Genomic DNA, 13,724 nt, shown 5'->3' on the forward strand with positions numbered 1-13,724 from the left:
GCATTTTGTAGTCCAATTTCTGGATATTGTAGTTTTTATAAGGCAGACATCCACTGTGTAGTTCAAACACCAAACCTCTCATTTATTCTCCTTTAGATTGAGATGTTGCCATTGAGATCATGCATTAGGAAAGTGATGAAGAAAAGCACATCAGCACTGAAATCTTTCATTAAGAAGATTCATTGAATGGTTGAAATAAAAACACAGAAGAAGAATCCAAAACAAATTTATTAGAATACAAAAAGTGTATGTATGTGTGTCACAGCAGGGCACTCTTTGCGTATGAAAGCAGACATAACGATTGGTCAAATGATGCTTGTAGCTCCGCCCAACCTTTCTCCAACCGGGACAAGAGGTGGTTCAAAGCTTCCATGGCGGTGGCGTCCTGTGATAAAGAGCGAAGATGGAGCTAAAAAAAACAAAACAAAAAAAGTTAGCAGGAAATCGTGAAGAGACTTCCACAATAAAAGATGGCACAGTTGACGAGTGTGTTCTGATTGGCTAACCTTTAGGAAGAGCGCCAGGTAAGCGTGGGCTAGGTCAAAGTCCCGCCCACTGGCCAACATGCTGTCAATCATCTGAATGAACACTAGCAGGAGCTCTCTGGCTCCACCCCCCTCTGGAGCCAGAGAGTTGAGCTCAACAGAGAGCGCCGCTGGCCCACAATCCTTCAGGAGACGCAGCGGCTGATCAACTGCAGAGAGAGTATTGATCTCTGATCAGAACTCAGGTTTGTGTTTCAAACTTTGATGAAAACCATCTATTTATACTCTGATAAAATACAAAAGTATAATGTTACGGACAATATCAGATATGGACTAAAAACCACAAAAACGTCTTAATCAATCACTGGATAATTGATTCAGTTGCTGTCATTTCAGACTCTCCTCAGGTATAAAAAAATTAAGCTGTTTTCTTTCTTTATCGTTAATTTTGTTTTTCTGTCAGCTCAGTAATCAGCTTTTATTTTGAAATTCCGATTAAATACCAGCTTTAGATTTTAGTATTAAAAAATAAAAGCATGAAGGTGAGCCAATCCTGTCCCAACTCACATGATCCCGTGGTCAGAGCTGACTCCAGAGTGCAGATGAACTCTGACCTCTGAGAGAGCACGCCCCAGTTCAGCACCTTAGACTGAGACACAGGAAACACGACTTTATTTACACATGATTAAAGTGCACATCCTCAGTTTGGACTAAAACATACTCGGGTCCCGATGTGAGCGGGTCCCAGGCATATGTTACCTGTGTTTCGTGCTCGGTTTGTGTTTGCGTCGCAAATCGAGGCGTGAGTCCGGGAACTGTCGGCAGGAAGAAGGGAGCAGCAGCTGGAGCAGCAGGGGCCGCCACGGGTTTATTCCTTTTCTACAAACACCAAATCACACAGGTGAGAGGTTGTTACATGATCAGTACTCAATCCTTAGAGACCATCAGCTGATTTGTGATCATGTAAAGAATTAATCTGTTCATGAGCTGACTCATCACACTCCCAGGTGAAGCTGGTATGTGGAAGAATCAACAGTATGTGCTGCAGGGAGGTTTTAAAAAGAAGCAGACTGAACATGAAAAAAACAAAACATAAATATTTGATTTAATAAATACAAAGATGGGACTGGGAATCAATCACAGTCAGGTTTGTTCCTTTTTCACAGGATTATGATGTTGTTTTTATTTTTGGCAACAACCCAAGTGAAAAAGTGATCATTTCACTTCACATTTTAACTGCTATCACTGGTTCTTATATTTTGTCCTCCCCACTAAAATGATTTTGAAATCAAGGACCACAGCTGCTCACAGTGTTCCTAATAAAGTGACAGTTCCTCACCTTGATTTCATCGAGGTGCAGCAGACTCTTCCACCGAGACTCTGGCAGCAGAGACAAAGTTACAAGCTCCGCCCCCAGTTGTTCAGCTGACTGATAGACATCCTCCTCCTCCTCAGAATTCACCTCCTGTTCTGTCTCCTCCACCGTGACGCCCGGTAAAGTCTCCACAACTGGTTGGTAGTCAGCTGGGAGGGGGCGGAGCCCCACAGGCCCACACAGGCTCTTATTGGTCCTAAAGGAGGACAACTGCACTGTGACTGGCTGATAATGGACTTTCATATGACCAATTGTGAATAAGAAAAAAAGCCCCTGATTGGTTGCTGTAGCAAAGGCTGCATTGTGATTAGTTCATACCAGAGGTAGAGGCCCAGACTGTCAACGTGAGTTGTTGCGAGGAAGTCACCTGTCGGGGACAAGGACACACTCACTGGCGCCGTGGCAACCAGGAAACAGTCGACTAGACTGAGGATAGAAGAAAATGATGGATCTGATGATCAGCTAATGTCTCTGATTAGTTGTCCCAGTCACTCATTAAAATTTTCAGTCTTACCTTCCAGAGGGGAGGTCCCAGGCACGGATGGTACAGTCCATTGCCACAGTAACCAGCCATCGGCCATCAGGGCTGAATGTCTGAGGAATAAAAACATTTAGCTTCCTGTTAGCATACTGTGTGACGTAGTGTATGTATGCTAACACCTTCATCCAACCCACCATGTCGTTGATGTTGCCGTGGTGACCTGCAAATTTCCTAACGACTCTTCTGGTTTCTATGTCGACAACCACCAAAGTGAAGTCATCCAGTGCTAATGCTAGCATCCCACTAACAGAGAAACAGAGTGAGCAGTGTTAGGGAATGCTAATTGTTAGCATTCACTGCAGCTAATCATGCAGTTTATTAGCATCATGCTAGCTCCTAGCTACCTTTCCCTGTGTAGCTTCATGCTAGCCGGCGCAGCATTTAGTTTCATCTCTTCTTCCAGCTTCTTCGATTTGAAGCGCCAGAATTTCAGCAGCCAATCAGAGCCTGTGGTAAGGGTCAGCTGGTTCAGGGTATCCGTGGCGATGCCTCGCACCACACCATTGTGAGCTGGAGGAGCAAGACACAGGGGTTAACCTGTTACTACAGGAATTTCTGAGCTTCCTGCTCGAAAATGACACCCAAGTTCACATTTTAATCCAGAAAATCATTAATCAACATATAAACATCTTCTGTGCAAAGATTTATGCTTCTGAAGCCAAAAAGTGCAAAATGACAGCACTATTCAGGCGTTGTGCAATTATTGACGAGGTCTCTGAGAGCTAACAAGCCATTGTTTACAGTGTTACATGAAGTGGGATTGGTTTGGGGCTCCATTGTTTGTGCTTAGTGGACTTTTTAGCAAATACGCAACTGCTCTTTTAATCATCGCTTGTTTTCGCTGTGTTTGGTAGTTGTAGAAATGATTTATATGAGCATTTAGCTGAGATTCTAAGATTTCTGTGTATACATGTTCATATTTGCATAAAAGGCTCGATAGCATGACAGATTAAACTGCAGTTACCGGGGGCTTTGGGTTAATAAAATGAGAAAGTGCTGCAATCACAGGAAAAAAAGGTGAACACACCTTTCTCATCGTCACCGTAGCAACCTCGATGCAGTCCGGACTGCAGGTTGTAGACGTCCACGCGGCCACAAGATGACCCAATTACAACAAAGTTACCACAGGAAGTGATGTCAACAGCCTGGGAGCAGAAACAGGAAGTCATGTGACCCTCAGAGCCATCCAGGAGAGGAGCTTAGAGAAACACAGGTTTAAAGATGCTATTACCGTAGCAATGGCACCCCTCCGTGAGCCTGGTGGTTGCAGATGGTGCGCTCCCATCGTGCACCTCTGGTAGTTCCATGTGGTTGTTGCTAGGCGATCACGATGACATGCGACGATGCCGTCCCAGTCTGACTGACGAGTGACAGCTGTGAACAGAAAAAGGACAGTGTCAGCTTTAATGGAACGTTTTCTGTATGGACTTCTGCACAGCTTGTCATAGTGCTCACAGGAGGAGAACGCTGTGATGGCAGGAAGTCGCAGTTCCTCATACGTCAGTCCTTTCTTCTTCTTCTTTTCCTTTTTTTTGTTAACAGAGCCTAAAAGAAATAAATATAAACCATACTCAATTAAAAAAAATAAGATTTTTATTAAAGCAGCAGCATTTAGTGTCCAACATGAAACTGCAGTGGGTGAAGTCAGGAGGATGTTCTTAGCCAATAAAGGAAATAGGTCGAACAGTAAGAGTTCAGTTTTCTGTGTCATAATTTTTGTGTTATTGTTATCGAGAGGCTGCCGACAGACACACTGAGTCTGAGAAAGCGACTCTAAAATGTCATATTTTTTGAACAGAGTCTGATGGGAGGGCTGAGCTTACCATGACCCAGGTTCTTGTTGAAGCGCTCGTGGACGGTGGAGAAAGACTGCAGTGTCCCATCCTGACCTGCAGGGCGGGCAAAAGCAACACAAAACATAAATATAAAGAAGTTAAAAAAATATCAGAAAATATAAACAGCGGGTTCAAAACAGGAGGACACAGAAAAAATAAAAATGGCACAATAAATAAAGAAATATGTATACTATCATCTGATCTTACCTGCACTTAGGATGTTTTTTCCGTCATTGCCATGGTGATGAATGGTGGTGGGCGGGGCGCTGTGTCCCTGACGGATCCTCAACAGTCTGGCTCCGCCTCCTTCCTGATCAAAAATCCACACCTGAGGGGGGAAAAGGTTTTCTACTGTTTTATATTTTGTTGTAATTATTTAATTGAGAATGTTGCTTTTCATTATTTTCTTTATAATATAAGTTATTTTTTATATTTTCCTCAATGTCTGACTTTTGTTGGGAGTTTTTTTTTTTTGCTTTGTTTTTATTATTACTGCAGTTCTTGTTTATACTTCTTTTTTTGTTTATTGATCTCTGGTTTTAACCCTCTGGTCAAGATGCAGTGACTCAGAGTCTCAGTTTCAGCTTGTGTCGAATGCACAGACTTCAAACTATATACCAGTTTTTAAATCATGTTGATAGGCCACATAAAACTAGAGTTATCATAAAAAATAAAAGCAATGTTTTTTTCAAACAGTGGTGTTTACAGCGGGAAAAAATGGTAAAAACAGTGTTTTCTATGGACAGCGTTAGCAAACACTCTCCGCTTGGGAGTAAAAAAAGAAAAAAAACACCCCTTCCCTGTCTATTGGTGTTAAAGTTTACCATGTCAACCAATCAAAAAAATTCTATGGCAACATGTGACATTTGGTTGTTTAGGAAGAGGGGGAAGTTTTAGGAGCGACACCGGCGAGAGAGAGAGAGAGAGCGAAAGAAAGAGAGAGAGCGAGTTTTGATACGTGAGAGATTTGTGACATTTAGCGTGTTTGGAGGCTGTAGTTAGTGTGTAGTGTAGTCATTGTTTTGTTTTTTGTGTCAGTTATACTGCTCAATGTCACAGTTGGTGCAAAAAAGCCACCAAAGGCAGAATGTATTGTTAACTCTGTCTCCAGCTAAAAAACAGGAGGGCTGATCCACCTCCTGCTGTCAGACCTGCAGGGTTTATGCCTGTGGTGTTCTCCTCGGTCTTATAGTGGACAGAAACTATCTTTTGGAGTAAACAATTTGTGTCCCTTCTTATTTGATGCAAAACACCTGATTGTTCCTTAAATAGTTTTAAATGGTTATTTAAAAACAAACAAACAAACAAAGAAAAAAAAAAAAAAAAAAAACCTGAGGCCTTGGCTGCATTTTTAGTTAAATAGTACTATATAACTTTGTTGTTTGCAAAACTTGTGCAATGTACAGTTTGTATTTGCATTTCAAGTTAAACATGTTTGTGGCTTTTACAGTAAAAATTATAACTTTTTTCTACTCGGATTTTATGTTTTTTGTCTCAATTTAGATCAACTGTGTTAATACAGTATGTCAAAATGAAAAAATAACTCTACAATCTGATACCAACTGATACCAAACAAGGCAAGATGAACAGTTTTTAAAGGTGAAATATGGAGAGAAAATGAAAAGTAGCCAAAATTGGCCAATTATACCCTGGACCCCAGAGGGTTATTCATCGTAGTCTCTGATTTTAGTTAGATTTAGTTATTATTTAGTTATATGTAGTTAATTTTAAAAGTTGTATTTTTGTTGTTTTTAAATGGAATCACTTTATTCAGGGTTCATGCGCCTTTTTCAGGATCAAATTCAAGCACTTTTTAAGCACTTTCAACTAGGGCTGCTCAATCGAATTTTAATCTAAATTACGATCTGGGCTTTCAACGATCATTAAAAGTGACTGAGCCGATTATTAGCCCCTCCCTCGTGCTTTACTCTCGCGCTGCTCCGTGTGGCAAATCGAGTGCACCTCTCTGCGTTTCGAACACGTGTCACAACAATTAAGAGGACCCGAGGGAAGCTCGGAAAGCTAAGCAGAAGTTATTTGGAGAGGAGAGTGACTGCCGCTGGTTGAAAAGAGAGGTAAAAAAACTTCAGTGGTGTGGAAACATTATGGGTTCGCGGAGTCAGACGTGGATCAAGTAGACACAGTGTGTAAACTTTGCTACAGTGTCGTAGCTGCACCACAGAGCAACACTGCAAAGTTCACGAAACATAGATGTTTACATTTTTCATTTATGTTTTATATTGCAAACATTTGCACTGTTATCAGTATTTGCACACTATTTTATATTATTTTTTGACAATCTTTAAAGCCATTATTCAATACATTGTTATTGTTAAATAAATATCATCAAATAATCGAGATCTCAATTTCAGTGAAAATAATCGTGATTATCATTTTTGCCATAATCGAGCAGCCCTACTTTCAACGTCCCTTTTCAAGCTTTTTAAGCACATCCCCCCACCCCTCGTAAAAAAACCCCCAAAAAAAACAAAAAACAAAAAAACAACCTCGCATCACCTCAGTAAGACCATGTGAAAATTAAAACAAATCAGGGTGAACTTAAACACCTTTGTTCACCTTTTGTTAAGAGATAGTAAAAAAGCACCACACAAAAATACTGCAAAAGGAAACGGTCACCTTATACACATAGTGTATAAACTCAAAATGCACATTTCACTTAAAAATTAAGATGTGAAAATGTGAACGAATCAGCTTGTTTGAGATGTTCTTCTCCTGTTGAAACCCCCCCCAAAAAGAAATAAATAAGTCTTCTCATCAGATATTGATGCTTCTTTCCTGTGTGACAGAAAATAGGAGACAGATGTTTGTTTGTTTTTTTAAGTTAATTCCCAATAAAACTGTTTTATTGCTAACTACATTGCTGTCTGTATTAATGCTGAAGTCCTAAATGATCATGAATCATGATCATGATGAATTTGTGCTAATAACATCATGTACAGTCAGACAGGCATGGAGAACAGCACTGACTGGGAGGCTTTGAACAAACATAGTTCAATTCAACATATCAGACTTTAAGAATGCACAAGCATCTACTTAAAATCTATTTAATTTATCATCCATGATATTATTATGTACAGTTCCAATGTATTTTGTATCTCCCTTAAATAAACAGGCAGCCTTAAAGTATGAAATATTCATATACAAAAACACATAAATGTGTGTACTGTCTCAGGGGCTGATAGTGCCCCACAGGCCTCAGTGTGAGCTTGCAGACATTTATAATGTTTAAGTAGATTAATGTGTCGGTGCTGACGATAAACAAATTTTGAATGAAAGCCGGGGAACTTTGGTAGCACAGAAACAAGTGGCTATTCTTTGTGACCATATGGATCGGTCCCTCATATTACCATTATTTCACCCAAAGGCACCAAGTTAATACTCAAAAAAGCTGCAGCAATACACACAAATATAAACAGTACTTGGTGACAACTTTGCTTTTAGCCTTTAACCCTCTGGGGTCTATTGGCCGTTTCTGACTACTTTTGATTTGGCCTCTATATTTCACCTTTAAAAACTGTTTATCCTGCCAATCTGTTATTTATTCATTTTGACATAATGTGTCAGCACAATTTATCTAAATTCAGACATAATTTAAAATACGAGTAGAAAGTGATATTTTTGACTGTAAAAACCACAGGCATGTTTAAGGAATCATTTTCATAACTTGTAATGCAAATTGAAATTGTACATTTTTTTAAAATATGCACAAGTTTTGCAAACAATGTCATATGGTACTATTTACCTAAAAACGCAGCCAAGGCTCAGACGTTATTCATATAACCATTATAACTATTTACAGAAAACTCAGGTGCTCTGCATCAAATAAGAAGGCACACAAATTATTTATGCAACTCCAAAAAATAGCGTGTGTCACTATAACACAGATGAGAACAGCACAGGGCAAACCTGCAGGTCTGACAGCAGGTGTGTCACTCAGCGTTTACACTGCAATCTGCCTTTGGTTGCTTTAAGGCAGCAACTGTGACGTTCACTAGTAGAACTGACACACAAAACAAAACAACAACTACACACTAACTACACAAGACAACACACTAACTTGAGACTCCAAACACGGAAAACGTCACAAATCTCTCACGTATCAAAACTCTCTCTCTCTTTTTTGCTCACTCGTGCTCTCTCACTTCCCCCTCTTCCCAAGCAACCAGATGCCACATGTTGCCATATCATTTTTTGATTGGTCGACATGGTACATTTTTCCACCAATAGGGAAGAAGTGTTTTTTCTTTTTTCACTCACGAGCAAAGCGTGTTTGCTAGCACTCTCCATAGAAAACGCCGTTTATACCGTTTCCTCCCAGAGTAAACGCCACTGTTTTATTCAAAACACATCGGTTTTACGTGGCCTATCAACACAGTTTAAACACTGGTATATAGTTTGAAGTCCGCATGTTCGACCCAAGTTGAAATGGAGACTCTGGGTCCGTCGACCCCAGAGGGTTGATCAGAAAGCCTTAAGTTAGCTAGTTATGCATCGGGCTAATGTTTAAAGCTTTCACTTGAGTAAATTAACACTGCTAACTAACGTTAGCTAAGTTCACAGCATATTCCATAATAGCGCTGCCATACTGCATCACACTCAGTTCATTTCAATCATTTCTCCAGTGAGTTTGATAGCAAAATAATAATCATAATTTTAAAAAATGGGGCGACCGTGGCTCAGGGGGTTGGGAATCGCATCTGTAACCGGAAGGTCGCCGGTTCGATCCCCGTGCTCTCTGTCCTGGTCGTTGTGTCCTTGGGCAAGACACTTTACCCTACTTGCCTACTGGTGTTGGCCAGAGGGGCCGATGGCGTGATATGGCAGCCTCGCTTCTGTCAGTCTGCCCCAGGGCAGCTGTGGCTACAACTGTAGCTGCCTCCACCAGTGTATGAATGTGAGAGTGAATGAATAGTGGTACTGTAAAGCGCTTTGGGTGCCTAGAAAAGCGCTATATAAACCCAATCCATTATTATTATTATTATTATTATTATCATTAAAATAGCGTGTGTAACGTACGCATACTGGAAAATTATTTACTAGAACTCACCTATCATGCGACTGTCGTTTTCCATCAAACACTCATTAAAACAGCAACCTGCAGGTATGTTAGCGCACTCATCCTCGACTGACCGAGGGAGGGGCGGGGTCACACGTTGAAACAGATGCAAGGCAGCCCAGGCGGGGAAATTTTGCTTTTACATTTTGCGACTCATTTTATTTCTCTATCTAATAAGAAAACTATTCAATCAGATAGTTGTTTGTGGTGAATGAAATACAGTTACACTTTCAAGCACTTTTAAGCACCACATCTGAAATGCAAGCATTTTCAAGGATTTCAAGCACCCGTACAAACCCTGTTTATTCTTGTAGTTTCATATTCTATTTTGTTTTTACACTTTTAGCTGTTTTAATTTTATTTGCTGTCGTGGTTTTTGTTGTTTGTTAGTGGGATTGTGTTTTTTAAATTTTTCTTTAATATTTAAAAATAAAGTTAAACATTAGAAAGTTATCAAAGGGTTTTCATAAATCTCTCTCGCTTGTTTTGTTTTTTACCTTGATGGCGTTGTCGGCGCCGTTGGTAACTAATATCGGCTCTCCTTGCAGGAACGTTGCCCCGGCGATGGACGTTCTGTGGGCGTGTCTGTGCTGAGTGACGAGCTGGTGACGTTCTAAATCCCAGAATGCAATGTGGCCCTGAGGACTGCCGGACGCCACAATGGGAGGGCCGTCTGAGAGACAGAGGTAAAGATACGGTGAATACGTGAAGAGAGACGGAGCCAATGGCAGCGAGCGCCACGGGCATGACATCATCACGTGTACCTGTTCTGAAAGAGAGCAATGTGATTGGTCCCCAGTCCTGCGTGAAGCTCATCAATGTCTCGTCCAGTCGGATGTTGTGAATAATGATGCGACCTGTTGCGGTGCCAACACCAACCACATCCACCGCAGGACTCTGGAAAGTTAAGTGTTCATTTACAAATCTTTCAAAATAAAAGAATCAGGTGTGTATTTACTTCCAACAATAAAAGTCTGTGAAGTTCCTGACCTGCTGCAGAACTGTGACTCCTGCTGACCAGCCAGCAAACGTGAAGAGCAGCTTACTGAGGATCAAACAACTTTATTAACACCTCATCACTTTAACATTAACACTGACGCAGGAATATGGATACACATGTAGCTTACAGTATTAACATCAACAATTTAAATATTTATTTAAAACACATGTACGTGTGTCACTTTTTATAAAAGAATAAAAAACTTTTACGATTTTAAAATAATTTATTTTTGACAGCATGCTGCAGCAGAAGATACTTTTGTAAGAGACTAAGGCCCACAAGCTGAGACAGTCGAGGCTCCTTTGAACATGCTGATGGTAGTTGTGTCATTGGTGTTTGTATGCACGTTTTACACAGCGACCATCACAGAGACATGGAAGGAAACCTAAAATCAGACAGACTCTCGGGGCATTTCTGAATGTGTGTTTCTGTCAGTGTTCAGAGTCGAGCGCTACACCCTTACCTGGTCTTGATGTTCCAGAGCTGCAGTGCACCCTGGGAGCTCCCCAGGAGCACCTTGTTCAGGTAGGTGCTCGGGTGCATCATGGCCGATACGTCAAAGGTTGATGGGTCAAAGTGCAGCCGCAGGTACACCTCTGAGAGGCAGAGAGAGTGAGGCATGATGGGTAAGAGCACATGTATGCTACAGCAGGTGAGTGCAGGGCAAGCCACACCACTTCAGACTCACCCCCACTCTGGACATCCCACACGATGACATCACCGCCGCTGTCAGCAGAGATCAGCTGATCACCCAGAGGCAGCAGCAGGCGCACTTCCTGTTCATGACCGTTGTAATGCATCACCACCTGTACGGAGAGCAAACTACTGGTTCATTTTTATTTTCTGCTCGTTTTTATTATTTTATTTTATTATTTAATTTAAATTTATCTGACCATAAAGAAAAAAATTATTCAAATAGAAATAAAACAGATTTTTTAATTAGTTATTTAAATAACATTTAATATTTTGTTTTCTAATTTGAATTTCAGAAAAGCAAAAGCACCAAATATTATAAAGATTTTTATTGTTTTTATGTTTGAAAATTAAATAATTTGTTTAACTAAAAAAAAGTAGTCAGAATTTAAAATTAAGAAAAAAAAAAGATGATAATGTTTGGTTACAGTTTTGGTACCTCTTTGTTCCTGGCAAAGGCGCTGATGAGCCGTCCGGTGGCGGCGAACACCAACATCCTGTCGGCTGCCAAACAGGTGATTTCATCTGGTAGGCTGTTACCTGGACAACAACATCACAATTTCATTACAGTACATCACAACAGAGCAGCCAATCAGAGAGCAATAAAATAAAATAAAATAAAAATCTAAGTACTCACTGACAGCAACGATCCCCAACCTGTTCACCTGCAGGAGACCAATACAGATCATCAATAATCAACAGATATTAGCCACAGCATTCAGGTTATTTTCAGAGTAACAGGCGCTCAGGATGGACTCCACACAGGAAACTGATCAGAAATCCGCAAATTAAACAATACTCCTGATGGTATCAATAAAACCTTCATCGCTGATCCTCTTTGTATGTCTCAGTCATAACAAGATTATCATATCACTGAAGGATAACTCTTTACAAACTACCCTGATTAAACCTGGGTCTTAAAATGTGTTCAGGCTGCAGGTGCACTTTAAAAAACCTACCAGCAATCCACCAATCAGAGCATAGATCAGTAATGAGTATAAACAGAGGGAGCTCAGACGCTCAGATGAGGATCAACATCTTCTGATGAACATGGTTATGAAGCTCATTTAATACCAAGCTGGTTTCTTGAACATGCCAGTGCATTCACGGCACTCTAGTAAGCTCCAGAGTCACCAGATCTTAATCCCTCTCAGCACCTTTGGGACGTGCTGAGACATCTGTATCATGGATGCAGCTGACACATCTGCAGCAGCTGAGTGATGACATCATGTCAACATGGACCAAAATATTTTAAAGCCCAAAGGAGGCCCAACCCGGTACCAGCAAAGTGCGCCTAATAAAGTGGGCGGTGAGTGGACATAACGTCATAACCTAAAGTAAAGCCACCGTAACCCCGTGTGGTTATAAAGCGGTTATAAAGTCTCGGCCTTTCCCCGTCCTGCAGGCGGTGTTAGTCAGGTTTACACTGAGTGTGAGACTGTGTGTGTGAGCACGTGCGGCTGTTCTTACGTTGAACGTGTGGAAGCTCCGGCCGACCGCGGTCACCACATAGGACTCCCGGTGCTTCAAGTGGTACCGGAGCGCGTGCGGCACGTGGTTGGAATAAAGTCCCAGGACCCGGAAACCGGAGAACAAAGAGCTGCCGCCGGCCGGCATGTCCGCTCACCGGAGAACAGCACACCTAAGAGAGCACCGAACAGACAGGGAGACACAGGTAAACAGCAGGCACCGCGAGGAGCCGCAGAGAAAACACACACGAAGGAGCCACGAGGAATCAAGTCCGGCAGGAAACACATCCCGCCGGCTCAGCAAGGTTCCGCTTCGGCTCAGTGCCGCCACCTGCTGGACGGAAACAGGACAGAACCGTGAGCGCAGAGTCGGAACAGGATGAGAAATAAAACTTTGCAATATTCTGCCTGGTTTTCCTGGTTTTATGCCGAAGGAGCTCAAACTGTGAAGGAGCTTCAGATTTAAACAATACAGAAAAGAGTTCTCTGCATAATGTGATGATCTTACATTAGAGCTGAGACGCATTAGAAACTGAACTGGTTTCATTTTTGAGTTATATCTAATCTAGATGTATACTCATTTCTCCTGAGTGAAGTCAGTTCATATTAAAATGTAGCATTTAATTAAAGACATTTAATTTATTCTTTGAAATAATCTGATTGATATTTTTTCTCTGTGTGAGGCAGGTTTTATTCTGGGTCCATTTTGGAGGTGACATCAGTGTTTCAACCATGTTTGCTTTCATCCTTCCACTTTGTGTCACTTATCCAGGTTACCAGGACAACATAAACCAAATGAATCAACTTAATCATTAATTGGTAGAAAACAGACAAAAGACCTTTAACCTGGGAACTATAATTTTTACACGTGTGGTGTGTGTCATTGACATGAAGAAAATAAAAGTCACATTTGACCTCTGATCTGGAGGTCAAAATTACAATAATAATATGTTGAGCTATTCAGACTGCCTGATAAGAGCTTGCTGGCACATGAAAGTATAACTGATGACTTTTATTATGACTTTGTTATTTACATTAGAGTAACAGGTTATAACTATTTAAATAGATAACAGTTTGAACACATGAGCCAGCACAGGTCCCATTCATAAGTTACAACACTGATCAAACAAGACTTAATGCTTTAATACTAAATTTGATAAATTTATCTGCATTAGCAGGGTTTTAAGTTGGCTGTAATACTTGATCCAGTTGTCTTGGTTAACTATAGACTGATCTCCAAATTTCTTAG

The 13,724-nt window shown here is 40.9% G+C and overlaps 1 protein-coding gene across 1 annotated transcript; it reads right to left on the reverse strand.

Moving 5' to 3' along the window:
- Positions 1–210: 210 nt before the first annotated feature.
- wdr36 (WD repeat domain 36) lies at positions 211–12,801 on the reverse strand. Its single transcript, XM_085462995.1, has 22 exons — positions 12,477–12,801; positions 11,644–11,671; positions 11,446–11,546; positions 11,002–11,119; positions 10,777–10,909; positions 10,304–10,358; positions 10,078–10,210; positions 9,811–9,986; positions 4,444–4,564; positions 4,225–4,290; positions 3,857–3,946; positions 3,633–3,775; positions 3,429–3,546; positions 2,746–2,911; positions 2,536–2,644; positions 2,375–2,454; positions 2,179–2,286; positions 1,825–2,056; positions 1,245–1,364; positions 1,053–1,134; positions 507–694; positions 211–409 (listed from the first exon to the last, which is right to left on the reverse strand). Exons 1-22 carry the CDS (start codon positions 12,621–12,623, stop codon positions 260–262), a joined length of 2,664 nt encoding a protein of 887 aa, XP_085319121.1. The 5' UTR covers positions 12,624–12,801; the 3' UTR covers positions 211–259.
- Positions 12,802–13,724: the final 923 nt, after the last annotated feature.

The sequence above is a fragment of the Copadichromis virginalis genome, linkage group LG7 (assembly GCF_057382275.1).
Source record: "Copadichromis virginalis isolate Kocher_CV1m ecotype Utaka linkage group LG7, C_Virginalis_male_GT1.1, whole genome shotgun sequence".
NCBI classification, from domain to species: domain Eukaryota; kingdom Metazoa; phylum Chordata; class Actinopteri; order Cichliformes; family Cichlidae; genus Copadichromis; species Copadichromis virginalis.

Coding starts and splice junctions, on each gene's coding strand:
- wdr36 (XM_085462995.1), bottom strand. CDS start 12,623: ATGCCGGCCGGCGGCAGCTCTTTGTTCTCCGGTTTCCGGGTCCTGGGA. Junction 2,287..2,374: donor TGGGACCTCCCCTCTGGAAG/GTAAGACTGAAA, acceptor TTCTATCCTCAG/TCTAGTCGACTGTTTCCTGG. Junction 1,135..1,244: donor AAACCGAGCACGAAACACAG/GTAACATATGCC, acceptor CCTGTGTCTCAG/TCTAAGGTGCTGAACTGGGG.